The sequence below is a fragment of the Orbicella franksi genome, chromosome 5 (assembly GCF_964199315.1).
Source record: "Orbicella franksi chromosome 5, jaOrbFran1.1, whole genome shotgun sequence".
Classification (NCBI taxonomy): domain Eukaryota; kingdom Metazoa; phylum Cnidaria; class Anthozoa; order Scleractinia; family Merulinidae; genus Orbicella; species Orbicella franksi.
The window spans coordinates 4,969,145-4,995,260 of NC_138149.1; the positions used below are offsets into that span (position 1 = coordinate 4,969,145).

At 39.3% G+C, this 26,116-nt stretch overlaps 2 protein-coding genes across 3 annotated transcripts; both read right to left on the bottom strand.

Moving 5' to 3' along the window:
- Window positions 1-2,609: 2,609 nt before the first annotated feature.
- On the bottom strand, window positions 2,610-10,156 carry LOC145486726 (glycerol-3-phosphate dehydrogenase [NAD(+)], cytoplasmic-like). Of its 2 annotated transcripts, XM_081465440.1 has the most exons (11): window positions 10,065-10,156; window positions 9,728-9,908; window positions 8,145-8,213; window positions 7,504-7,575; window positions 6,637-6,765; window positions 5,494-5,635; window positions 4,828-4,940; window positions 4,464-4,504; window positions 4,185-4,371; window positions 3,557-3,663; window positions 2,610-3,069 (listed from the first exon to the last, which is right to left on the bottom strand). In XM_081465440.1, exons 1-11 carry the CDS (start codon window positions 10,142-10,144, stop codon window positions 2,982-2,984), a joined length of 1,209 nt encoding a protein of 402 aa, XP_081321566.1. In that variant the 5' UTR covers window positions 10,145-10,156; the 3' UTR covers window positions 2,610-2,981. The 2 variants fall into 2 exon arrangements, with proteins under 2 accessions (XP_081321566.1, XP_081321567.1); XM_081465441.1 differs by lacking the exon at window positions 6,637-6,765.
- Window positions 10,157-11,019: 863 nt separating this feature from the next.
- On the bottom strand, window positions 11,020-18,236 carry LOC145487026 (uncharacterized). Its single transcript, XM_081465735.1, has 7 exons — window positions 17,935-18,236; window positions 17,554-17,829; window positions 15,939-16,123; window positions 15,202-15,466; window positions 14,449-14,544; window positions 13,382-14,175; window positions 11,020-12,910 (listed from the first exon to the last, which is right to left on the bottom strand). Exons 1-7 carry the CDS (start codon window positions 17,972-17,974, stop codon window positions 12,692-12,694), a joined length of 1,875 nt encoding a protein of 624 aa, XP_081321861.1. The 5' UTR covers window positions 17,975-18,236; the 3' UTR covers window positions 11,020-12,691.
- Window positions 18,237-26,116: the final 7,880 nt, after the last annotated feature.

A 26,116-nucleotide genomic window follows, 5' to 3' on the forward strand; every position in this document is an offset into this window, starting at 1 on the left:
ACAGCAGGTTTCAAGGTCATTTCCGGAGGAAAGATAACGTGGCTTTTCTTAGAAAAAAAATCTAAAAATAGATCTTGAGCACTATGTCCTTTATTGCTAGTTTCAACACCTTTTTCTTTGTTTTTTCTTTTTCTGTACGTTGTAAACCAGTTTCTACCTATCATATTTAATATTTTTATATTTAATTGTTGGATACTTCTTTTGTTCAGAAGGAAAATGAGGGGTTCGATTACACAAGGAAATTGGTTAATTGATTAGTTAGTCTACGGGTATTCCCCCTAAAAAATTAAAGATGCAATGAGTCACGGACGCTTAAAAAAATGGAAGCCTCAGTATTTACTCGAAGATTTAACACAGTGGCTCCTATGCCCAGCGTTACGGACTGTGGAAAAAGTACCCTTCAAATTACCATGTTTGTAGTAAGCGGCCATAAAGTTTGTGGTTCTTGCATTGTTCTATTTTAATAAGGGCAATATATGGCTGAACTTGTCCGCCATGAAATAGAAAATTGAAACATCACGATCGATTTATACAAGGATTGGGTCCTGTGCCCGGCGTTACCGGCTGCGGGAAAACCACATTTCAATTTCCCAGGCGTGTCGTAACCGCGACGGCCTTCAATAGCATGTTTTTTTAAATGCCATCACTTCCCTCGTTGGAGAGTTTGGGGTTCTCCTATTGTTCTATTATTGATAAGGGCAATGTATAGCTTGTCCGCTATGAAAAAGTAGCTTGTGTATGTCCGCCCCCTCCTCTCCAAAAAAATTTGGAAGAGGGACGTCTGTGTAGCGGCGTCGCTAATTCGCGTGTTCCGCATGGTTTTCCTGGAATCTTTAGAAAGTACGCTGATTGCTTGTTATACTAATGTAATGTAATGCTTGTTATACTTGTTACGTACGATATTTCCTGTCTTTTAATTGGTTCATGGATCATTTTCTCCAAATACCGCTCGGGTACCAGAAAACAGGCATTTTCGATCCGCCTCAAGGGTACACACCACGAGAAGTTTGTCCCAAGCCACGGAATGTCTTACAGTGCGATAGCAACTACAGGCGAACGGAAAATTAAATGCCAGCAAATGAAGGCCGGGTGGGCGACTGTTTTTCGCAACTGATCATATAGAGATTACTCATGGCGGCACAAATTTACAAATGCCTTCTTTCTTATAAGCAAAAATAACCTCTTTTGGAGCGATAGCTAAAGAATTCGCAAAAAAATTGTTTCCTTCGACTCCTTCCATCCTCTGAGGCCTAGGTGCAGTTGGTGGCGGCAAAGAGAAATTGAAACGGTGCGGGAAAAAATTGGCAAAGAAAGAATGGAGAAAAAGAGGAGCGCAAGCGACAGCTGGAAACACGTCCGAGCAAGAAGCGAGTCAACGGATTTTTCCTGGCCAGCTGTTGAACTCTCATGTGTTTGTTTGGTACTAGATTGTGAAAATTCTCAGCTTAAAAATCTCACATTTGCTGGAGTGACTACTTCTGTCTACCGAGAATGCGCTGTGATGTGACCTTTTCAGTGAGGACTGGGTAAGTGAGGCGGAAGGGGGGGGGGGGGGGGCTTCTTCTAACAAGGGGCTAAATTTTATAGAGGGCATGTTAAGAGTTTTCTGCACTGAATGACAACAAATACGAGGATGTAATTTATTTCCATTGTGACAAAAATAAAACAACATCAAATGCGATAGACTGCGAGCAGTCCCTCTTTTCCTCGAAAATCCGTGGGGAAGAACGCAAAACGAGTAGGCGTGTGAGCGTGACTGTGAGCGTGACGTGCGGGTGGAGAGTGCTCGCGGCATCACCGCTCGCCGCTCGCACGTCACGCTCACAGTCACGCTCGCACGTTTTCTTGTTTTGCGTTCTTCCCCACAGATTTTCGAGGAAAAGAGAGACTGCTCGCAGTCTACAAACGCGTAAAAACGACTACCTATTTACAACCATTTCTATAGTATTTTCTTCCCAAACTCTAGATCTGGAATATCTATACAATTTCAGGAAGAAGGCCTACCGTTTATTTGATATTTTGAGTCAAATTAAATACTTCTATAACCTTTATCTGAGCAAAGTTAGGGCGACTTTCAAAATTCACTTCGAAAAGGTTGCAAAACAATATCAACACAATAAAAAAAAAAAAAAAGAAAAAGAAAAAGAGCAGACATCACTCCATCCACCCAACCACTCAAATCCTAAACAGTCCAGGTATCTTTTAATTAACAGGACTCTAGCACCCAACGAGTCTAAAAGACCACTAGCTGTTATGTTACTTAACAGTCCCACAAACATAGTACATATGTGATGTAACACTAGTCAAAGAATGGCCCAACCTTAACATGGTCTAACTAGTGTAACCAAATTTAAGTAAAATGGCGTGACATACGAATGACCTACTTGTAAAGGAACTCAGTCACAGAAGCAGAAACAAGAGCAAGCAGTTATTTTGAGTTACTTTGGTCACATACAAAATTACCTTTAAATTGAAGAAAACCTTAAAATAGTAGATTACTAAGATAGAAAAACACCAAAGAGATAACAAAAAAAAAAAACAAAAAAAAAAACTATGGTTAAGAATGGGGAAGATTGACACTGACTACAAACGACAAACTTGAAAAACAGTGATGTAACTCCTTTAAACATGGTATACCAACAGCGTGACTAAGCTTCACTGATATGATGACCTGACACTTGAATGACCCAGCCCACTTCAGTGTTACTGCATGGTACTATTGTGACATTATCCTTTACTATGGGGTTACACAAAGTTACATGGTAATACTATACATACTACTTGATGCTCATAAACACCACAGTGCAATAATGTGATGAATGGTATGTGATTCCAAGGCCAACACCATTGGATTCTTTCCTTATGGTCTGGTCTAATATGTGACCATAATAATTATATTACACGTATATACCAAGGTATAGAAAATCACTGTAAAATTGAATAAATATTTGTTTACACCACAGGACCACTACTTTTTTTAACTAGAAATGTGTCTTGAGGACTTCTATCATCTCTGAGGGTGGATGCTTCTCAAAACACACATTGTAAATAGCAGTGAAAAGAGGGTACCTGAAAAAAAAGTTACAAAAATAGTTAAGGATGAAAGTCATCTTTGCAATAATAATTATTATAAAGTTACTCAAAAACTCTAACTAGACCTCCAAAAAAACCTCAAAGTTGAGATAACATTTTCCCATTTTTGAGCAGTGATTGCTAGTGTTCAAGAACATTTCAAACAGACCTGGCTACTCAGCTGGGTGTTTTATGCATAAGTATTGCACCAACAAACACAAAATTGAAACTTTAAAATTTCCTTCTATTTCCAATGCAAAGGACAGCCATACTCTGAGACCATCCCGAACAGAAGTGATTTGCACTGGTTCATGCACATAAGTGGACAGTTAAAATGTTATTCATTTACATGTATGTCTCTACACTCATCTGATGTTATTTTTGAACTAAAAAAACAAGCTGTTTTTGTGGTCTGTGAGCATATGGGAAATGCTGGACTTTTATCGCTGCAATAAGAAGTTCTAAATGTAATGGTTATGCTTACTCAGCCAGTAAGTCATTCTCTTTAAGAAGATGATAAACTTCATAGACTGTATGAGGTCCTTGTAACTTCTGTCCTCCCAAGATATACTGCTCAACTTCCTCAAATGTCTGAATCAAAACCGTACAACATCCACTTTTAAAATAAACAGAATCACACTAGGAAAAACTGTTCATGTTGATACCATTAAAGTATTGCTTTGAATTAAAACAATTGAAGTTTCAAGCATTACTTAGCCATTTGCAGATGCAAATTTATTCAATAAGGCCGTGTAAAGTGAAGCTTCCTGGCACAGATGTTCTAAAGGCTCATAACACACGCCCCCAAAGATTGCGTGACAAGCACAAAGGATGTCTGTGTAGGTGGCTATGTCAAAAGGACAACGGATGAGAGAAAATAATTTGCCTGTAACTTAAGTCATACTGTCTTGAGCTACCAAGTTCTTCTAATAGATGGAAATTAAGCAAAATCAAAAGAAAGTTAGTTATGTTGGCTAGTTTTTATTTTCAAGATCTGGACTGGAATGAGTGAAAGTCCACTCACTATAAAAGTACTTCCTTGGAAATTTAAAATATAAGCACAAAATTATTAATCACCAAAATGCCATAATACAACACTGGCCAAGTCTTACCTTCCCTTTGACAAACTCCTCTCCTGCAATCCTGTTTCTTCCACCATAGCACGTGGTAATTAAATCAGCCACACCACAGGATTCAAAAAATGTCTCCAACTGGACATCATCATAGAATCTATTGGCAAACGCAATCATCTCCTTCAGTCCAATCCGAATGACAGCAGCCTTTGAGTTGTCGCCATAACTGGGAAGTGATAACAATTCATATTTATAAGCTTGATGTAATACTATAAATTTATCTCAATTAATCAGTGAAATAAGCAGCAGCTTTCCTACCCTAAAGCATCAACAACTCCAGCTCCCACTGCTACGGCATTCTACAGGGTAAAAAAAAAAAAAAGAAAATTCAGGCCACTTTGCAGGGGTATCCTTAACGTTTTCAACAGGAGGGCAACTGGTTTTCACAAGTGGGCAAAACTATTAGAACTGAACTTCTTTGTAAGAAAAGCTTTCCTCTAGATGGTCAAAACAGCCAGGCAAAATTGTCCTCAGAGCCAGTCACTTTGAACAGTGTACTTGCCCTTAATGAAACCCCTTCACTTTGTTCCTTTACTAAGTCTCAAATAAAGTATTGTTTTTCAGCATACAAAATGAATTACATGTGCTTCCATAAAAGTGTTTGACTGTGTTATAAACAAACCTTCAGAGATCCACATAGTTCAACTGTATCTGCGTCTGACACAACATTTATTTTGAAGTAATCAGTGTGAAACAGTTCCTTCAGGATAGGACCATGTTCCTCTGTTCGACATCCTGACACACACAAAAATTGTCTCATATCATTACTGCTATTTAAAAAGGATTGTTAAACGATTTCCTACGAAATTCTTTATTACATCCATGAAAAATACTTATTCTGTCAGTACTTATTTCTGGTCTCTGTTTTCAGCTGTAAGTTGTATGGTGTTCTCAGAACATTTCAAGACATGTAAACCCATAAAGAGTAAATTTAAATCTGTGTTTGAGCCTAGTGGCTCATCAGGCTGGCAGTTATCTCCACTTTCCATGACACAAAGTGATAAGGAGCACTTTCACTCCCCACTGGATCGGAAGCTAGTTCATCACAGGGTTACCCCTGGCATTAAATTTGTCAGTTCCCATACAAACACATGGGATGGGGAGAGAGAGAGACTGTGAAATTAAAGTGCTTGAACCCAGGCCAGACTGCTGAATCTGGAGTCCAGTGCACATCATGCCTCCCACTCTGTCGAACCACTGTGAATACATCACTTGCATGTAGCTTGTGCACACAAAAGTCTGTCTGTTCAAATATGTCATACCAGTGGTCCTTATTTTGCCGTCTTACCTATTGTTGCCTCTCCAAACATCTCTCTGGCTACTTCTTTGGCAAGATTGGCTCCCATGAGAACACTGATGTCAGAAATTCCCAAGGCTTCTTTGATCATGTTTGAGACAAGGTTTAAACCAGTGCTGGCATGGTCAAGACCCTGATCATGTGGAAATAAAACACCAGAAGTAATAACTCAGAGCAAAAATATTAAGTTTTTGACTTTGTTGATTGATTTTACAAGTTGATTAACACCAATAGCTTTATTCTCATGAGACAAATAAACTTGGCTTGAAGTTTTATAATATTTTAAATCGCGTAAACACCAATGTTCCCTCCCCCTAGTGGAAAATATCCCTGAGGGTTAATAATATCAGGGCAAGTGCCTTCTAAAGTATTACCCAAATTTAGATCATACCAGGCAAGTGAACTAGTGCTAGGCAATGGAGAATGGTGATGCCAATGGTCATGATACATCATCTTAATTCTCAAAAGAATATTAATTTAGTTAATTCATGACTCAAACATATCTACTAGCACTTTTTACACCACTCATTCACAGAAATGTGTGACAAAAATATTTTCTGCTTAATTTGCAACTCAGACTACAGGGAACAATGCTCTAATAAGTAATTTTAAAACAGAAACTTGGAATATTGTTGTAAATAAAACTGTTGCAATATGACAGAACCTTGTACATAAAACAATTTCCTTTGACTACACCGAGTTACTAATCAGAAGTGATCTTCAATCAAAGGTGTACTATTAATTTCATTTGCTAGAGAGTTAACCAAAAATTGACACCTGATTTTCTACTCAGGCTCTGTTAACATGGTGGGAGGTTATCTTTTTCCAAATGACGCGTGGACATCACACAAAAATTCAAATAAAAAAATGTGTGTTTTGGTTTTTGTTATTGTCGTTTTTTTCAACAATCAGCTGCTGACAAGCCCTAATATAAAGATCAAAGATAACATGTTCACTTGTAAACATGAAGCAAACTGCAATTGACCAGCGTTCCTTGTATGCTTAACACCCTCAAGCTTTTCCAAATTCCTGAGGAGGCCCATGGAAGACTAAAGGGTATACTCTAGGCAGTGCTGAGATCAACTCCCACCATGTAAACAGCCCCGATATCTACTGATTCTAAAGGTCACTTGCCCTGATGCTGGCCTGCCTTCTAAGCATTGCAGTTCGGTCTATGCTATTCTTTCTGCACTCTTTCCAGGTCAAAATGTGAGTCTCATCAGCAATTCCATCAATTCTCATGAAGTTACAGGGAATACCATACTGTTAAAAGAGGACATAGTTTCACTAGCAAGCCTTCAGGACCCCATCTACTGAGCTCAAAAAGAGTGCTGTCCAGTCGTCAGGCACCAGTAGCTTTTCCTTCTGGGTGAGTAACATTTCATTCTTACTTGCCCGATGCGCAAGGGATCAAGCAAGTCGACTACCAACTAAATCATTAAAAGAGCAAACTAAGACTTGCCCAGGGCAAGACACACTTGTCCTAGACATACTTGTCCTAAGGGCAAGCTGGAATTCAAGATTTTTTCAAACCCTAATAATTTTCTATACTCCATATGTAGGTGTATTTTCTGATTTGACTTCAATCAACTGGGGATTGAAACTACCAGGAGCAAACAGATGTAGCTCTGCATTTGGTTAGCTTCTACCATTTGAGGTTTCAAACTTCCATTCTGATAACATGGTTCTATAAGGATTTGTTCCATTTCCCAGATCCTGGTTACCTGCTGTCTATCCAGAGGAATATCCTCCATAATTACTTTATTAAGATCCAAAGGTTTGAAAATTTATTAGGCACTGCCATAACTTAAGGCCTAAGGGCCTGCAGAAAGTTTTGGGGCCTCCACCTCATAAAGAGGTCTAGAACCACTCCTATCTTGTAAGACTGTATGTAATATGGCATTTTGAATTGAATTTAAGAAGTCTCTTGAGTAGAGGGATGTGCAGTTGCAGAAATTGGAGGAGGATTTGAACTCAATGTGTGGAACAACTGATTATTACCTTTATGAGTGAAATTGCAATGACACCAGGTTTTATTACATCTTTCATCTTTGAACAAACATTCTTCACAAACTGATAAAGACAAAAATATAAAAATAACATTAAGCTATACTTAATCATTGACAAATCGAAAACAAAACTTGTATCAATTCAGGGGTGCAAGTCATTCCAAGGTACATATTTATCAGGGGTTTGATTATCATTTTCACAAGCAGGCAAAACTTCTTGAACTGACTTCTTTATAAGAAAAACTTTCCTCTAGATAGCCAAACCAGTTGGGCAAAACCATCATCTCAGCCAGTCAATTTGCTTGGTGCCCATCCCTTAATGAAACCCCTGAATTTACTGTAGGTCATGAAATATCATAATAACTATTTGCACATACAAGTTGATCTAAACTTTGAATGAAAGAATGGATCAAATAACCCAACAGGTGAAAGAAAACCCATGCAGCTGTGCAACTGTGTTCAACAAGAGACAAAATGCCCAGAACTATCTACATCTTGCAAAATAGGGATTGAGACCCCAAAGTACCTTGGAACCCCTGTTAATACAGTCACCAACAGGCCATGAAAATTTGGCTGAAATAACCAGGTGACCATGAGGCGGGGTTCCACTGTATAAAAATAAAAGTTATTCACCTGGTGAGGCACAACAAACACCAAAATATCTGCATCCTTTGCAGCTGTGACTACATCTGGGGTTGCTTTCTACGATAAAAGAGACACAAAGGGTTAGTAAATAATTATTTTCAAGGTATTTGTTATAAAAGGAATAAATTAATATAGTTCTCACTGCCCAGTTGATAAGTGTTTTCTAAAATTACCTTAGTTTACTTCATCCTCAATTTGTTAGAAAATTGTAAATTTAAAAAGAATAATGTGTTGGTAAATATAGGCTTGACCCACAAAAATAAAATATATAAGAAGGGGCAGCCTAACTTCTAAGCAAAATTTGAAATAAAATGAAAATTGATATTGAAATAGAAACCTTGTACCTTTCATTTTCCAACAACTCAGAATAGTTAATGCCTCTCACGTGGTGAACCATTAGATTTTTAAGGGGTGCAGAGGGTGTGTGATTTTGACAAAAAACTATCTTGCAAGCATACGTGTACCTAAAAAATCATGCATGTGACCAGTCACTGCCAAAAACAGCCATGCACATTCAGTGAGCCAAAAAAGTATGTTATGCAGAGAAATATATCATGCATACACAATTCCTGAGAAAAAAAATTGTAGTTCATGTAATTCTTAAAAAAGTCATGCCTATAGCAATAACCCACACACCCCCTCAAAGGTTGGATGGTGCACCCTTAGACCTGTGGATTACATGGCCATAAAGGTTTCATGTTACAAGATAAGAATTCCTAATAACCGAAGAACTCTAAATCATAACACCATTATTTCACAGATAAAATTTACCATTCTGGTGCAAAATTGCGAAAGTAAACTTAATATAATATTTACAAGATATAAGTCAAATAAGCTGAGTTGGCAGAATTATAGTGAATGATGATGAAATCTTTGCTGCCTGGTCATGGCTTTTTTGACAAACCGAGTTTGTTTAGACAAAAATACTGTAAGTAGACAGGAAAGTCAACCATATTTCATGCAATAAACCCAAGCCTAGATAATCAGCTGGAAATCCCAGAATTGCAGGTAATTTCCTATGGCCTGTGCAACAGAAGTTCCTGCATGATGTTCCAACTATGAGAAAAGTCTTGCAATTCAGGATGGAATTTAATCAATTAAACCAAATATTGGACCTTTCTGTCGTTGTATGTTTCTTAATAGCAACAAATAAGATTTAATTAAAACTTTTGATAATAAATTGATTAACACATGGAACAATCACTTGTCTCAAACTAACTCATCTGTTATCCAGCAATACAAACAAATACTTATGCTTATGCAAATTAAGTAAGACTGTTTACACACAGTACAGCCCGTGACACTAATTTATACCCGTCTGCTTGAATAACAACCTTAAAATAGCGCCTACTCAGACGTTATGTTGCTTGCTTCGGGTGTTTTCTTAAGGGACAGGCACAACACCTTCATTTTCGCATTTACTAAGCAGGATTTCATGTGTTACCACCACATCCAAATGCAGATTTGTTTCTGAATTACACAATTTTCTGGTGACATAAATTTTATTCAGTACATTCCATTGACGAACTCTCTTGATCTTTTGTAATATTAATCGATCTCTATGAACTTACGATGTTCTCCGGGAGCTTAAACCCTTTCAGGTACTTCACATTTTCGTGTTCTGTGTTGATAATCTCTGTGAGTTTCTTTCCTTCCACCAGCTCTTCATAAACGTACATTTGAACTTCTTCCTGGAATAGATTCGGATGGTCTTTCACATTGGCACCGACAATCCGAGATATCACAGAACCCCTAAACAAAGTTAATTAACACAAACCAGTTAAGTTCAAGCGCATACCGCTAAACTAAACGTGTTCCAGAACCACTCGATCAAGTCGATTCGAAGGTAAATTTCTCTGTTACTGAGACCAGAAATAGTGAGTTCGAATCTCTAGTGCATTAACTTACCAGTTTCCAGAGCCAATTATCGCGACTTTTCTTGGAGCCGCCATTCTTAAACCGTGCAGAGCTCGAGTAAAACAGCTCATGCTTTCATGGTGGAACTGATGTGGTAAACGAACAGCATCATGGGACATGGGGCACACACGGCCACATGCCACAGGCCACAGGAATGCCAACATCTCGAGAAAGCCACGCGCGAGACACGAGGTTTCCTCGAACATCGAACAAAAAATGCACAGTATAAGGAAGTATATCATATGTATCAAATTCACATTGTCTTCAAAGGAAATAATGCCCTGAAAGGGTAAAATATTAAAAGGAGAATTTATCAAGATTTTGAAGAACCAAGGTTCCTTGGCACCGACTTAGTTTCTGCAGAAGAACTGAGTTGTACCACACGTGTACGGCGGAGGTGAAACCACCCTGCCTGTCTTCGCTCTTCTCTATCTTTCCTTCCTTCATCTCAATTTGTATTCATGCAAACGATGTTATTCTCCGACTGGTATTTCGCGTTATGTTTAACGATTCTATTTCCCGGTCAGTAGCGGAGAAGCCTAAACCTTTAGGGGAGTGATCATAATCGGCAAGAGAAGACGACTGAAATTTCCGCTATTCTATGAAAAAGCATGCAAACAGTACAAAACGTTTTCGGCCTTGAAATATTTCCGAGGCTTTTGAGAAACGCGAACGCCTTATCAGGATGTCTACGGTCACTTTTCGAAATTTCCGGAAACTTTTTTCAGTTTTCCCGCGCTTTCTGGTGAAAAATGCATGTTTGGTCATTTTGCTCGTGAAGTGTGCGATACGAACCTACCACGAGACATACGTCCATTAACTTTTCATTGCATGTAAGTTTTCAAAGAACAAACCTTTGTGTTTCTGTATTGATTACCTTGCAATGAAAGAAGATCAGTACACCTACATTTCCAATTTATTACGGAATATCAAAATCAAAATTCAGTCCAACAAAGAAATCATTTTATTGAAATCACAAAATTATCAAGATTTAAGCTTACAGCTCCAACGTAGAAATACAAATTTGAAATCCATTCAGTTTACATACTCAGGTACCTGCCATTTGTCAAGTTTAGTTTTCTAAAAAGTTGTATAAAATCAAAACATCATAATTGGGTTTTTACAATCATGGGCTTTTGCCCTCTCAATAATTGTCAATGAACAAACCTTTTAATTATCAAATATCAAACTTGCGATCTACTTTTAAGTTGATTACAAAATCAAACTTTTCAAAATACGTAAGTCGTATTATCAGGCTCTGAACTTTAACAAAGCTACCTTATTATTCCAATCTGAAATAACAAATTTCAATATTAAACTGACCTAACATTTAACTCTTCGGAAATCTTCAATACTAAGCTAAAAAAAAATTAAACACTATATTGTTTTAAACGACACCTCGGCTTGATATCCGGAACCTTTCGTTCCCAGAGGTCGTGTCGCGCATGGTTTGGTCAATGTGCGGGCGTGGTTGGTCGTTGTCATAGAGAGTTTAAGCATGACGTTTACGGCAGACGGCAAAGATTACCTCTGAATTTTTATTCTTTTTTTTATCCGTAATAAATCACACAAAAATAGAAAAAAGTCTCCTACCATTTACCGCAAATACAAATATTTTCACTCTACTGTACAGACAGCTGAAGACAGACGGCAAAAGTTTCATCTTTGCCGTTCGCCGTAACGTCATGTTTAACCTCTCTTATACTTAAGGATGACGTTACGTCAAACGGCAAAAATGAAACTTTTGCCGTCTGTCTTCAGCTGTCTATACAGTAGAGTAAAAATATTTGTATTTGTGGTGAATAGTAGGAGACATTTTTCTACTTTTGTGTGGTTTATTTAAGGATTAAAAGAAAATATTAAAAATTCAGGGGTAATCTTTGCCGTTTGTCGTCTGCCGTAAACGTCATGCTTAAACTCTCTAAACTCTCTAATTAAAGCGAACTTCGAACGCCATAACTTACTAAACCGGATAACGACCTTCATGCATGGCGAAGTCGCAAGTTAGTCGGGTAAGCGTCCCCTCGAGCATCCAATCATTACAATTGGGCTTCTGTTTGTGGTTTCCGTTTAATTTCAGATATAATTGAGGCTCTGCTATTCACTTTACAAGTCCTAAGTTCATGAAAATCGTATTGTCACCAATCACACCCTTTGGACAATTTTGCTCTATGTCAAAATAACTTTCTTTAGATCTATAATTTAGCAATTCATCACCTTGGATTTGTACTACCTATGAGGAACTTTTTTTTATTAACTACTCTCTTATACCTCTTAATATCATGCATGATGCAGTCACATAATTTTCTTACTGTCTTCCCACTTTTGTGGTATGTCCATTACACCATTAATGTCTTTATTTTGTGTTTTTTCCTGGTCATAGTCATCCCACACTGCTCTGTCACTGCTCTGGTATTGCTCTGCCGCTGCTCTCCCACTGCTCTGGGGAGATAAGGAGAATACCAAGAAACACATACAGAAGATTGCTCAACTAGCCAAGCTAATGTGAACAGTAACGCTCCAAAGAAATTACAACACTTCAAGCTTCAACACTCCAAGCTTGGATCAAGTTACAAAGTTGGAATTACTAAGTTGGAACAATCTCTTCAGACAGGAGCTTAAGCAGACTGCACAACAGCTTCCTGGCCTGGAACAACTTCCACAACATCCATAGAGGCATTGTCAGTGGATGACTCTGAGGCCATCTCAACATCACCGTCATCAGCAGCTTGTACTTCACCATTAGCATTATTAGAAGTGGCTTGTGTTTCATCAACAGCATTCGCAACTTCATTCCCTGCTTTATTTTGATTAGCTGATGTTGTTGTGCTTGTCTCCTAAAAAGATTTTAAAGCAAGGTGTAAGTAAATATCTTATCAGCTCTAACAGCTGCACTGTACACTGGTATTTGATAATATTTAAATAATTTAAGAGTTCCTGGTCTCTTCTGCTTTTACTTTAGAATCCTATCATGTTTTCCTTGTAATATGTAAAATTAACCACGACATTAAAAAAGTAAGGGAAAGGGGAAGATCCATACTGAAACAAAAGGCGGTGACCTGGATTGAAATAGTACCAGAAAAAATAATGTTGGCCTACCAGCCTCGCTTTTACATAACAAAGTTGAGGCTCAGGCCCCCTGGATCTGTCTCGGGATAACTATGTTATCTTACCGTTGCAGTTAGGTTTATGAGAAAATGTTTGTACAATTTGAGGTAATAAACTAAACAACTTTCCAGTACTATGTTTTAACACTTTTCGAATTGATAATTCTGCACTGTCTTCTGAATCACATTTCTCTCACTCACCTTTCCAGGTAATGGCTTATCTGGGTGATTCTTACGAGCATGCTTCAGACGGGCACCTGGCTGGGTGAACGTCTTATCACAGTGGTCACACTTGTAAGGACGACTACCAGTGTGAGTACGGACGTGGCAAACCAAGGTGAATTCAACCGTGAAGGCCTTGCCACAAATGTGACATTTATATGGGCGTAAACCAGTGTGGATGCGGCTGTGACGCTTGAGATCATTGGTCTGTGTGAAGGTCTTCCCACATTTGTCGCACTTAAATGGTCGTACTCCAGTATGGATCAATTCATGCCTGGACAGGGTGTTCCTGTGTGTGAAAGCCTTCCCACAGGTATTGCACTTAAAGGCCTTCTCCTGACTGTGCGTCCGCATATGGGACAGCAAAGGTGACTGCAATGCAAATGCCCGACCACAGATCTTGCATGAGTAAGGCTTCACTCCAGTATGCGTGCGGCTGTGTGCTTGCAGACTGCCCTGCTGTGAGAATGCACGACCACAAAGGTGACACTTGTATGGCTTCTCCCCAGTGTGCACCAGTTGGTGGCGCTGTAGATGTTTCAGCAAGGTAAACTCTTTGCCGCACTCTTCACACTTGTGTTCTTTGATGCCAGTATGAATCAACTTATGGCACTGCAGCGTGTAGTTGCGGATGAATGCTTTGCCACATTCGTCACATTTGAACTTCTTCAGCTTCTCATTTTGTTGGCGAGCATACTCTTCGGTAACTTTGATCTTGGGAATAGCGGCACGAGGGCCAACAGGTTGAGGAACAAAGATGCTTCTCTGTTGTCCTGAGAGAGAAAGTATCAGATTAGTAACTTAGAAACATGACTGTAACAGTAAGGTCTTGTCCATTCATGTCAACAGTCACTGTGAGAATCAAGTGCCTTGTCCTTGAACACCATGCCATGACCACATTCAGGACCGAAACTGAACTGCTCAATGTAAAGATCAATTAACATGCTAATCATTTATTTAGCTTCATGTACCTCACCATACATTCATGCATAACTGATTTAAACAAATTAAACAAAAGTATGATATATTTATTGAAAATGTCTTACCTGTGTTACACTTGTATTTGAGATGACCGATGAGAGATGCAGGGTTACTGTACATCTTGCCACAGTTCTTGCATGCAAAGCTTTCATCGTTACCTTCTACAGCAAAAAGAAGAAATAGAGATTACTGATGGAACATGGGAGGCACTTTGTAAAATTACATGTAGACAATCCTCCCTTCCAAATATAAGGCTGTCAAAATGTTGGATCATGTGTAATAAAGGCATCCACGTTCGAGTGTCAATCGATACCCTTGACCGACACTCACTCGACATCTCCATTGATACTTGGTCAATGCTTGATCAACATCTTGGTTGACAGTCTGTTGAGAGTAGACTAATTTTTGCAGACATGCCATCAATTGTCAATCGATATGTATGAGTTGGTTGACACTCTGCCAACTATCAACCAACTGTCGATTGAGTGTCAATCTAGTGTTGAGCGAGTATTGACCGAGTATTGATCGAGATGTCAATTGAGGGTGTCAATCGACACTCAACTGCATATCATGCCTTTAGTACACATAATCCAAAATGATTCTTTATCTTTGTCATAGCGAAGTTGAAAATGATCAATATTTAAATTCTCATTACAATTTCAACACATTTTCCAGCAAGCAAGTGACAAGAATAAAAAAAAATCCATCAACTAGGGTATGTTCTTTTGATACCACACCAAATTCTCAAAAATAACAATACCTGTAGCAAACAACAAGGAGATCTGAAATTACTTTTGGAATAAAAAGCTGTTAATCACCTATCTCCTTTGATGCCTTTGATGCTCCCTTCTTGGAAGTTTTAATTCCAAGAATCCTGGCAAACTTTTCACCATAAAACGTTAACAGCTCATCACCAATCTCAATCTGTTTGGTAGCCATGTAGTAGATATTTCCATCATACTGAACAGCACGGATGTTCTGATCTCCAACACTCTTGGAACAGTTCACATAGCGCAGCCAGTTGGACTGAAAGGCATCACGGCCATCAACCAAGTGCATCAGTTTCCCGTAGTCATCTCGCACCTAAATAAACCAAATTAAATGCAAGGAAACTTAGTGTTAAGTACTTGTTGTTCTATTCTTGAGGTAGCAAGGAAGACACAATGGTGAGAACCTTTGCCTCTCAACAACTGGATTCCTGTACCTGGCATCATAAGTGGGTGAGTTTGTTGTTGGTGTTTGCCTTACTTTGAGGGTTTTCTCCAGGTCCTCTGGATTTTTGTTTCCTATCAAAACCAACACTCCAGACTCAAACTTCATTCTGGAAACAGTGGACGTAGGACCTTCCTGTGGGATGTTCTGCTGCCAATTCTGATTTATTGTACCATTATTCATTACAACAAGTCTTTTCTCCAGCAATCTAATTTATTAGGTTTCCTCAACAATTTCATCAACCTCAAACACGGTTGTGATTTCCTTGACTCAACCTAAATGTCCTTGGGGGAATTTTACAAAATGTACAACAATACTAAGGAAAATACAAGACCTAACTTACCTCCCATACATAGGGCGAGTCTTTATACTGCTTTGCCTCCTCTGCAGTAACCTTTTTACCAACAAATGGACCAAAAAAGTCGTGTTTGGGAATAACACACTTGGCAAACACCCCTCGACCAGCCTTTGGAATATTGGATTCTTTCACTTCAAGTCCAGGAGGAACAATGACCTCTGCTTGTGCAACTGTATGACAGAAAATTAATAAAAACAACTGTGAAACCATTCATTACTTAAGCTTTACATTACTTGCAAAAACTTTCACACATTTTATTTTGGACTTATAATTTTTAGACACTTAATCTCATTTTGAACAAGTTTCTGACAAACTTTTGGGCACTTTGCTGAAACATAGTTTGCGCGTGCCTACAAAACACAAATTAGACTGAAACAACATCTGTGAAAATGATAGTTTTACTACACCCTCAAGGTTTAACAGATACACCAGTGAGAAAATAACAGAAATTGTATCAAGCTGTTACACATCTCAAGTAGTGTCTCAACTAGAGTTCACTCCATAAAGGAAACTTAAAGCATTGGAGCTAATTAAAAGTTTGATGCTGTAAATATTTCGGAAGGTTAAAATTTTGGACACTTAAAAATTTCAATGGTTATATTTTCAAATAATTTTTGCCCAAAATTAAAATCGTCCAAAATTTCTCGCAAGAAATGGATATTAGAAATTTTTTCCCTTCTGAAGTGTAATACATAAGAATTTTTATTAAGCTGAAAGTTGTTTTCCTCACTAAAGCACATGTAAGTTTGAAAGAAAATGAGCTTTAAATAAATTTGATCACTTAGCTGAGAACAGGCCAAGAAATCATGCAGAGCGATCGAAGTAAGTCGAGCAATAAGTCCTATATACCCGAGCTCCAAACGCGCCGAAAATGAGGTCACATATTAATGACAGGTAAAGGAAACCAGTTAGCGTTGCTTCCTACACTTGAATGGTTTTCTGAATTGATAAATATCACGCGTGGAAGTGACATGTAACAAAATTAGCATTTTCTCACGCGAAATTTTTGCCGAAATTTGGACGGGTAAAAAAGCAGCTCAGAGCGATTATAACATCGGGTTTCGCTTCGTTTTTGTTGACATCTCGGTGGTTTCATTCGCTTGGCTGTAAGTGTAAACCAATACGTGAATATGTAAATACGCGCACGGCATCCAGGGCGCAAGGTTGGTTGCTCTCTGAAAGTGTTTGTAATACACATTTATACAAATTATCGACCCAAGACATTTTTAAACTAAGACTTATACTTCATTAACTTGGCTGCTGGAGATAGATAAGCTGTCAAAAGCAAACACAGGTCAGTTTTAAGCGGCCATTTAGTCCTGCCTTGTACTGTATGCAATGACTATGAAGACGCGCATACAAATGAAGTTGAATTCCGAGATCACTCGACTCGCGCTGGAATTGTATCATTTTCGGCTCAAAAATTCTTTCCACTTATTCTCTACGAAGCTAAGTTTAATCCCGTTCTGGTATAGCTTTCTTCGAGAGTGGCAATCATTCGGGAATTATAAGAATTATTTGAAATAAAACTCGGAATCTAATTGCTAATTTATGCAGGTTGACCATGTGCTTGGGCTAAAATTATAAATACCAAACTCACGCTTGCTAAGCTCCGCATCAGGCAAATCTTCTCCAAAATAATACTTGAGCTCGATAATTTTACGGCGCACTGGTTTGGAGGAAGTTCCCCGATCGACGCTCTTTGTATGGCCATCTTCTCCAGCTTCTTCATCTTCGCTTTCGCTGCTTTCCGAACCCGTTTCTTCGCCATCGTCTTCTTCTTCGAAATCATCCGCGTCTACGCCAGTTATTTCAGGGTCTGTCTGTGTCTCAGCGTCCACTTTATTCGCCATTTTTGCCTGCAGCTCCTCTTCTTCTGAAATCGAAATAAAAGTTTCAACAATTTGCTAGTAAGCTTGTAAAGGAATGTAATAAACAGCTCGCGTTCAAAACACACGCTTCTGTAACAAGCGAATGTTACCTTTGCTCTTCTTCGCAGAGGATCGCGTTCCAACCCCCATTCCTACGACTCGCCGGCACGCCGGAGTTCTGCGCGTTCAAATTCTGGCGTGACTTAAACTCTTACAGCCTTTCTAGAGCCCTGTATGACCTGTAATAATCGCACTCACCAAGCACCACAAGTCTTTCCAGAGCATGTAGAAACGCAAGCAGTGAGTGAACTTACTTTCCGAGCAGTTCACATAGTTCACTTTCGATCTGTCAATCACAATAGCTCTACAATGGCTTCTGCATTCAATTGGCTTGCAGCACACAATTGGCTTTCACAGCTTTCCCGCCAGTTCTTTTGTTATGAAATAATTTTTAAAAATTCTTGCATAGTAATAAGTAATCGTGAGCGTTGAGTCTTGCATTAGAATATCAAATAACGAAATCTTATAAGTTTCGTTCAAATTCTTCTCGCAGCGTGACTTGGTCCGCCAGCAAGAACATTTAACTGATCTAATTGATTTTCCACGCTATTGCATTGTTTGCCGAGGCAAACCATTATTACATTATAAAATAAATTGAAGACAAACGTCTCACTGTGACAGACAGTAAACATATTTCAGGTGCCCTGATCAAATTCACAGGTAGATAAAAAAGTTGTGACCTGGCACACCCTGTTTGCGTGACAATTTTCAACCGCAAACACTGCTGGTGTCAGTGCGTGTCACGCTAGGTTTTGCGAACTGTCACAAAAATTTATTCTAAAATAATAATAATATAAAACAACTGTTACATCACCGCCAGTCTAACAACACACTTTTACATCTTATTAAGTCTGTTAATCGAGCGCTGATCAACGTTTTTCAACTCCTCACGTCTGACGAAAAAGCATGAAAAGAAATTTGGAAGAGACTGAAAGAAAATAATCTTTACGCTAAAGGAGAGGCCCATGAATGGGGATATGTTCTCTTGGATCATATTCTCAATCTCGTCAGAAAACTGACCGATAAATATACAGCATCATCTGGGAAAGTTTAATACGGTTCTCATCCAATTCTTGAAAAAGTTGAACCGTCCAATTCTTGAAAAGTTATGAAAAGTTAAATATTGGCCCTCTGAAATAAATTTTTTTCAGTGAAAGTGTTTAAGTCAAAATAAGTAAATTTTAAAACTTGGCCTTTGTGGTTGGTGTTCTTCAGATTACCCAGAATTTTGTGCTTTCACGTCGTTGATGTTTTCATGGCACGGACGGCAAAGAATGTGCCAAGACTGGGATCTAACGCACCTGCAAAGCCATTGCACTCGTAAACCATTCTGTTTAGTGGCGTTGCCGTTGCCGTTGTGGTTTGCTAAAACTCCCATATAATTAAAAAAATATATATATTGATCTATCGTCGATCGCGCTGTGTCACATAGGTAGTAGGAATACCACGTTAGGCTATGTTCATGCGGTTTTCTCTCGCGTCACACCCGACGGACTAAGCGAAAGAGGGACTACGCGATGTCTAGGTGCCGAGAACGATTATCGCTGGGCTTAAGGCTGTGTTCACACCTGGTGCCCGAACACTGTTGTCTGGGCATTCGACACGAAATAGTGTACTCCAAGTACTCAGGTATCATTTAGTAAGGTCGAGACCTTGTACCCGGTGCACGGGCACTGGGTCCAAATTCTGGTACGAGTGTGTGTGAGTTCACATTAGTACCCAATAAAAATCGTACTCGGCAACTTTAAACACACTTTTTTCCAACTGGGCGGGGGCATGGAATCCACCGCGAGAAAATCCTGCTCTTGAAGACACTGAACTCCCCATGTTACACAAATGACAGTGGAGAAACATAAGTCGCATTGGAAGACGAATCCTGCTAGAACTTCATGAACTGAAATTCAATCCGAGTATTAAAATTCTGTTCCAGACAAACATTTTTGGGCTTGTTCAAGCTGATACGCTTTGACACTTGAATAGGCTGATGAGCTATCATATCGCAAAGTCACACAAAGCTTTATATGTCTATTTATAGTAGATTTAATCATCGCAACATGATCACACTATGTACAGTTTGATTTTGAGGTCATTTGAATTAACAAAAATATCAAAGTGGCTGTGAGCCACTGAACTTTTAAATAAATAATTAATATTTTGGCCCTCAGGTAGTTAGCGCAGTGTGATAAGCGAGACATTGGGAGTTCGAATCCTAGTGGTGACTACTGATTATTTTCCCTTTTCTTCTCCATTCTTTTTTCTTTTTTTTTGTCAAGAAACACTTTGATTAGGATAATAGATTATCGAGTTAAAAAATACTTGGATCAATGTCAATGAGACCACATTACAGTTGTCTGCTCAGTGACCTGGCCTTTGAATGGCAGCGAGGCTGAAGGTGACCTTGTTTTGATAAAGACCTCTCTGCTTCCGTTGTGTAAATCAAGTTGCAGACCACAGTGTAAATAGTCTACACTGCACCAATCATCTCCCCGTTAGTATTGGAACCTATCAGTGGAACTTTTCACTACCGGCACTGAGCTACAAAGAACACCTGGTGAGCTAGATCATGTTACTCGGTTCTACAGAGTCCAGCGTCACGTTTATTTCAGTTAATTCGCCAGTGTTAGTGTCCTTTTTTGACAATTTTCAATCAGGGTGGGGACCTTACGAGATCAGTAAGGAGGTCTGCACACAAATGGCGCATTTGATTATGCGCCATACTGAATTCTCAGTCGCTTTGCAGTCATCAAAATATGAAAAATATCCGGGCTGAAGTAACGTTAGCAACAAATATGAAGTCGTAAACTTTTTCCTGTCTTTTTCTGCTTGTGCAAGCGTAGGCAGAAGCTTATAAATTATCTGGTGATGGGGTGATAAGCCTCTGGCGTGGGGTAAGATTGCTTTTTACAAGACTTTTGCGAGAACATTGAACAATTTTATTCTTTAAATAATTCATATTTGCACGTCTTATGTAAATTGAGAAGAAAATCATTCCTTCTTTCCTGAGGCCAGAAGCCTGACGTGAATTCTATGAGGATATACGCAACATTTGTTTAAACTCGATCCATAGACTTCTTATCTCTTCACACTCGTCTTCTCTTTCAACTTTCAACTTTCTATTTGTCTTCATCAACACACGAATCCTGGATGCCTTCAAACACTATCGGCTCGTCTAAGAAACCAGCAAAACATACATTAATAATACATACTGCGAAGACAAGGTGATTACGAAAAAAAACAGAATATACTTAGAAACAAAAAAGTGTCTTTGCAACTGAAAACTGAAAGCCGAAGACACTACAAGTGGACGAAGAACGATTGTTGAATTTCGCACCTGTTCCAGCCATGACCGTTGTACCCTCTGTGAGGAATTCGTACGGCTTCATGTCGCCACCCTGGAGAGTGAGAAGTACTAAGGGCAAAACACTTTCATAGCCCAGAACAATACACTAACCATCCCCGACGGGATGTACCGCTGTCACCTGCAAAAAAGAAATAAGGATTATCACGCTCAGCATGTTTCGATTTCGAAAACTGAAAACCACATTTTCGCAAGACGTATTCGAGTACAAATACAGCCGTTTTACCTGATAAGTTAATAAAGATGGTGAATTTCAAGCTCGGTAATGAAATGTGAAGGTGAATTAATCAACATGACACGCGGTTTTACCTGTAAAACTTCGGAAGAAAATCGCTACTTGATATAGGCCCCACCTTTGTAAATTATTAGGATCCTGGAAGCAATTTTACTTCTTCCACTGAAGATCGAGTTGTTTGGTAATTTAATTCATTTCAGGATGCTCAGAGCCTTTTTAAAATATGTTTAAAAAGTTCCACCGCTCAGTACTCAGTTCTTTATTTTTCACAGCAAAATTACCTTGAAAATATAAGCCCGACCCTAAAATCAATCCTATTGCCCAAAAATAAGCAGAGACTTCATAGAAAAGCGACAAGATGTATTTCTTCCTACACCTCCCCTGCCCTGAACAGGCCATTTCCAAGTTCGCTTATGCCTCAGTTTCAAAACGAGTCTTCATGCAAAACCTTTTAGGCGAAATGAGTTCAATTTGCATGAAAATGAACCTGTAGCGCGAACATATTTTCATATGAATAGTTTCGCACGAAGACTCGTTTTGACACAGAGGGAAAAAGAAACTCGAAAATCGGGTCAATTGGGTTCTAGTGCATGCAAGGGTTACCCAGCATTCAATTCGCCCGTACCCATCATATACCTGGGTAGACTAGACAGACTAACCTGAAGGCCATTTACTTGTTGGCGCGGTTTCGTGAATAGAGACTTGAAAAATTAATGCTACATCCAAGTCTTCCACCTTATCTGCAATGAAGGTAGCTTTCTGAGCGGCCGCTTTCATGTCCCACATGATCAGTGTCTTTCCCTCATGGGACACCAGCAAGTCCCCCTGTGACGCGATGACGTCAATTCGAAGATTGCTGAAATGGCTGCTGGGAAGGATATGAATGGCGGTCCCTAAAAAGCGTGACAAAACATGAATAAGTTTGCTAAAAGAAACACATTACCGTGTCTAACCTTCAAAGATTGTCCGTGAGGGAGAACCAAGAGGACTCGCCCCAGGGTAAAAATGCAGAGGCTGTCTGTTCGGCTCCAGGGATGTTGCTAAGGCCCCGTCCACATTCCGCCGAAGGAATTTGAAAACGCAACAATCACCGGTCATTTTGTACTTGTGTTTGGGCAAAACTCGGTCAGGAAAATCACATAATTATCGTGACGCCATCGTTATCGAAGAGCTTCGTTTTCAAAATGTTTTCCGTCCACACGAAAACGTAATGCCGGAGTTTTCAACTTTCTCCGGTTTAAAGAGCGTTTTCGAAAAGCTCCGTTTCCGTGACGGATTTGTGTGGACGGTAGAGATAAAGCTGGGTTTTTAAATTTCTCTGGCGTATTTCAATCAAAACAAAGGCTTGGGGTAACTTATGGCCATTGGCAGTCTATTTGCCCAGAGCCGGCCCTTGATAAAATGCTTCGTTACGTTTGGGATGATGATAGAGAAATGGATAAAATTTAAAATTGTCTCAGGAGCCCACTAGCAAGTCTGATGTTACTCTAGTGCCATGCGTTAAGAATAAAACAGATTTAAATTTGTTACTTGTACTTGAGAACTTTTGTAATGCATAAGACATCAAATCTTCTGGTCGTACCTTCTAAAATGTTCCAACAAACTAGTTTTGACGGCTCAAAAAGACTTGAACATAGTACTATGTTCAAGTCCTTGTGAGCCGTCACAACCAAAGAAATGGCGTCGGTGTCATTCGCATGTCGCGAGTCATGCGCAAGCTTTCCTAAAACATAAAGATGTCGAGCGCGAGATCGACTTCTACTTTTTGCCTTTCTCCAACCCCACCCCCTTGCGTTTTGGCTTGTTCATATAGCAAGCGCCGGGGTAATATTTTGCTGAGCTTGCGATCTCGACAAATTCAAGACAAAATAGAGAGTCTGTGGATAGACTAGTCTCCATACACATCTATGGCACTATCTAGAGTTCTCTTTATGACGTGATGTCAAGATTCTCCTTACAGTGTCTTCTTTTCACTTAAATTACCCTCCAAACATCAAACCACAAACCACAACCTCAAGCAAACAACTTCCCCATCCAATTTATCGAGATATCGGGCAAAAAACGAGCAAAATTTAAACGCGTCCAAACGTTTGGGCTTTTGATCATGATGAAGTACACCTATAATGACCTCTAAGCTCAAAACGAAAAGACTGTGTACGTTTCTCAAGCGGCATTAAGTTCCGTGAGTCCCTCATACGACTGTCGAACAATAAAAGACGACGACATCAAAAGCCCCCAAAAATATAAAGCGAGAGAAATAGCACAATACAAAAAATCCCGACAATTACACTGAAGGCATCTTACCTGTGAAGTATTTCACCAGTTTCAAATGAAATCACCACTATGCCTCGTTTAGACGAAGCCACGATGACCTCATCGTCACAACAACACATGATCATGTCAATCTCTTCTCCAGCTTCCGGCACGGTCAGCAATAAGGAGCCATCGCTGATGTCCCACGCTTTCACCACACTGTCCTCTGCGCCTATAACAAAATGGCCGCAGTCAGGAGTCGACGCTCAATTCACCCATCAGACACGAGAGAATTTTGGCTCGAAAATCGCGGCCAATCAGAAACTACACGGATCTCTGAAGGACTACGTCATCAAAAATTTTTCAAGTCGAATCGACCGGACGAAGATTTGAGGGTGGAAGAGTTACGGCTCTGTCAAGTCTGTTTAAAGGGGAATCTTTGTTTACAATATTTGCCTCATTAGCGTAAGTGAACAGTTTTTGATGGAGTTACATAAACATTAGTTCTGAATATATAAAGGACACAGCACAATCAACCGTCCTAAGGAATTTTTGCCCGATATATTGAAACTTTTTGTGCGAGGCGGGTCTAAAATCTCAAAGTTTTACGAAGGATGTACGAGCTTATTAGCGTTTCTGTTTACCAGGAATTTTGCAATTTTTGAAAGCCAATTTCTCCTCGAACATTACACCCAAAGAGCCCAATCTTTTGCCAGTTACTAAGTTTTACAAGCTCTTTAAATGTTTGTAGTCAGTTCGTGCCAATTGCGATGCCTTCTCTGCGTTAAGTTTTATGTTAACGAGGAAAATGTAAACAATGACGTCAGAAGTGATTTTCGCCTATTCAGGTTAATTACAAAACAAAGCAACAACAGCTTTTAAACTGTAACAGTGTTATCCAAAAATTACCTGTAACAACGTATCTACCGTCACGGGTGGCAGCGAGTCCATGGACTGTGCTGGCCGAGTGTCCAACTAACGTCTGTATTAACTGTCCGCCAGGAGGGGTTAAAAAAGCTCTGGATGGGATCAGTGTGGGCTCTGGTGGGCTGCGAGAATCCTGGACAAGCTTAGAAAGTATCTGAAGTTAGAAAAGGTGATGGTTAGGCCAGAATTACAGCACACTTGGCGACCACCAGTGAGATAAGCCTTCAAGACCGCCCAAGTAACAGTAAAATAGAAGTAATTGATTGATTCATAACTTCATGTAAGGAAGTGTTGTCTTCATATTCCGACAAGAATCCTTGTCTGCATTCCGTGACTTTTCCTGCGCTTGCCGCAGGTTATATGTTTTGTGTAATACTCGAGGAGAAATGTGACCCGCGCTTTCCGCGGGTTACATTTTTCCCGCAATTTCTTTGGGGTTACAATCTTTCCCGCCCTTGCCACTAATTACATGTTTACCCGCGTTTGCTACCCGTAACAAGCTCTTCTGCGCTTGTTGCAATTGCTGAAAATACAAAAAAAAGTTTCATTCCTCGCAAAACCAACACTAGATCAATCTCGTCATCCTACAAATGACACCAACAAGTTTCAAAACAAAACGCAAAATCGCCCAACCGGAACCAAGCGCGGGAAACACGACGCCAGTTCGAATTAGTTTACACAAGAGTTTAGATTAAAATACAGACTCACTATAGTAGTATACAACAACGCCTATACTTACTGGTGATAGGCTGAATGTAATCACGTGATAGGCATTCTGAATCTTACACTGTCAAAATCAAAGTACAACAAAAATAAACAATTTTAAGACTAAACCCAGTAATATGACACCATGTCAAATGTTACCTAAAAGGCGATTTAAAAAATACTATTGTTACTGGGGCCGGTTTGTTCGAAAGCCGGTTAACGCTAACCCAGGAATGAAAGTCAACCGAAGTATTCATTTTTCTTGTATAAAAGTGTTTTTCACTGCTTATGTTTTGTGTAGCTTAGAATTATTTAAACTCAAAACTGAAGGACAGACAATATTAACAGAAAAGCACAACCAGGCCCAGAAGTTTCTATGCCAATCCTGAATCAACTGATCTTACTTTGAAAAGCTGGGCTGACGCACTTTAAGAATAACGAACAAGAAATATGCGGGGAAAATCCTGAATATCAGATAACAGGAAAGAAAACATCAAACTGGTGTGAACCTCGTAGAGCCTCGCTACAAATTGCGAAGCGAGTTGTTCAGGGTCGCTGAAAATGGCGTCTTGGACGAGCTGAAGCACTCCCCCAACAGCATCAATGTCAGGGTGATTCATAACCTTCATGGCGGCATGGACATTATCCAACACAGACCTGTGAACTGACACATTTTAAGAATGACGAACAAGAAATATGGGGAGAGATCCTGAATATAAAAGGAAAGAAAAACATCAAACTGGTGTGAACCTCG

Coding starts and splice junctions, on each gene's coding strand:
- LOC145486726 (XM_081465440.1), bottom strand. CDS start 10,144: ATGAGCTGTTTTACTCGAGCTCTGCACGGTTTAAGAATGGCGGCTCCA. Junction 6,766..7,503: donor TTGCAATTTCACTCATAAAG/GTAATAATCAGT, acceptor CTCTTTTAACAG/TATGGTATTCCCTGTAACTT. Junction 4,941..5,493: donor GTTTGGAGAGGCAACAATAG/GTAAGACGGCAA, acceptor TGTGTGTGTCAG/GATGTCGAACAGAGGAACAT.
- LOC145487026 (XM_081465735.1), bottom strand. CDS start 17,974: ATGGGGGTTGGAACGCGATCCTCTGCGAAGAAGAGCAAAG. Junction 14,176..14,448: donor CAAATACAAGTGTAACACAG/GTAAGACATTTT, acceptor TTTCTCTCTCAG/GACAACAGAGAAGCATCTTT. Junction 12,911..13,381: donor ATAAGCCATTACCTGGAAAG/GTGAGTGAGAGA, acceptor AAATCTTTTTAG/GAGACAAGCACAACAACATC.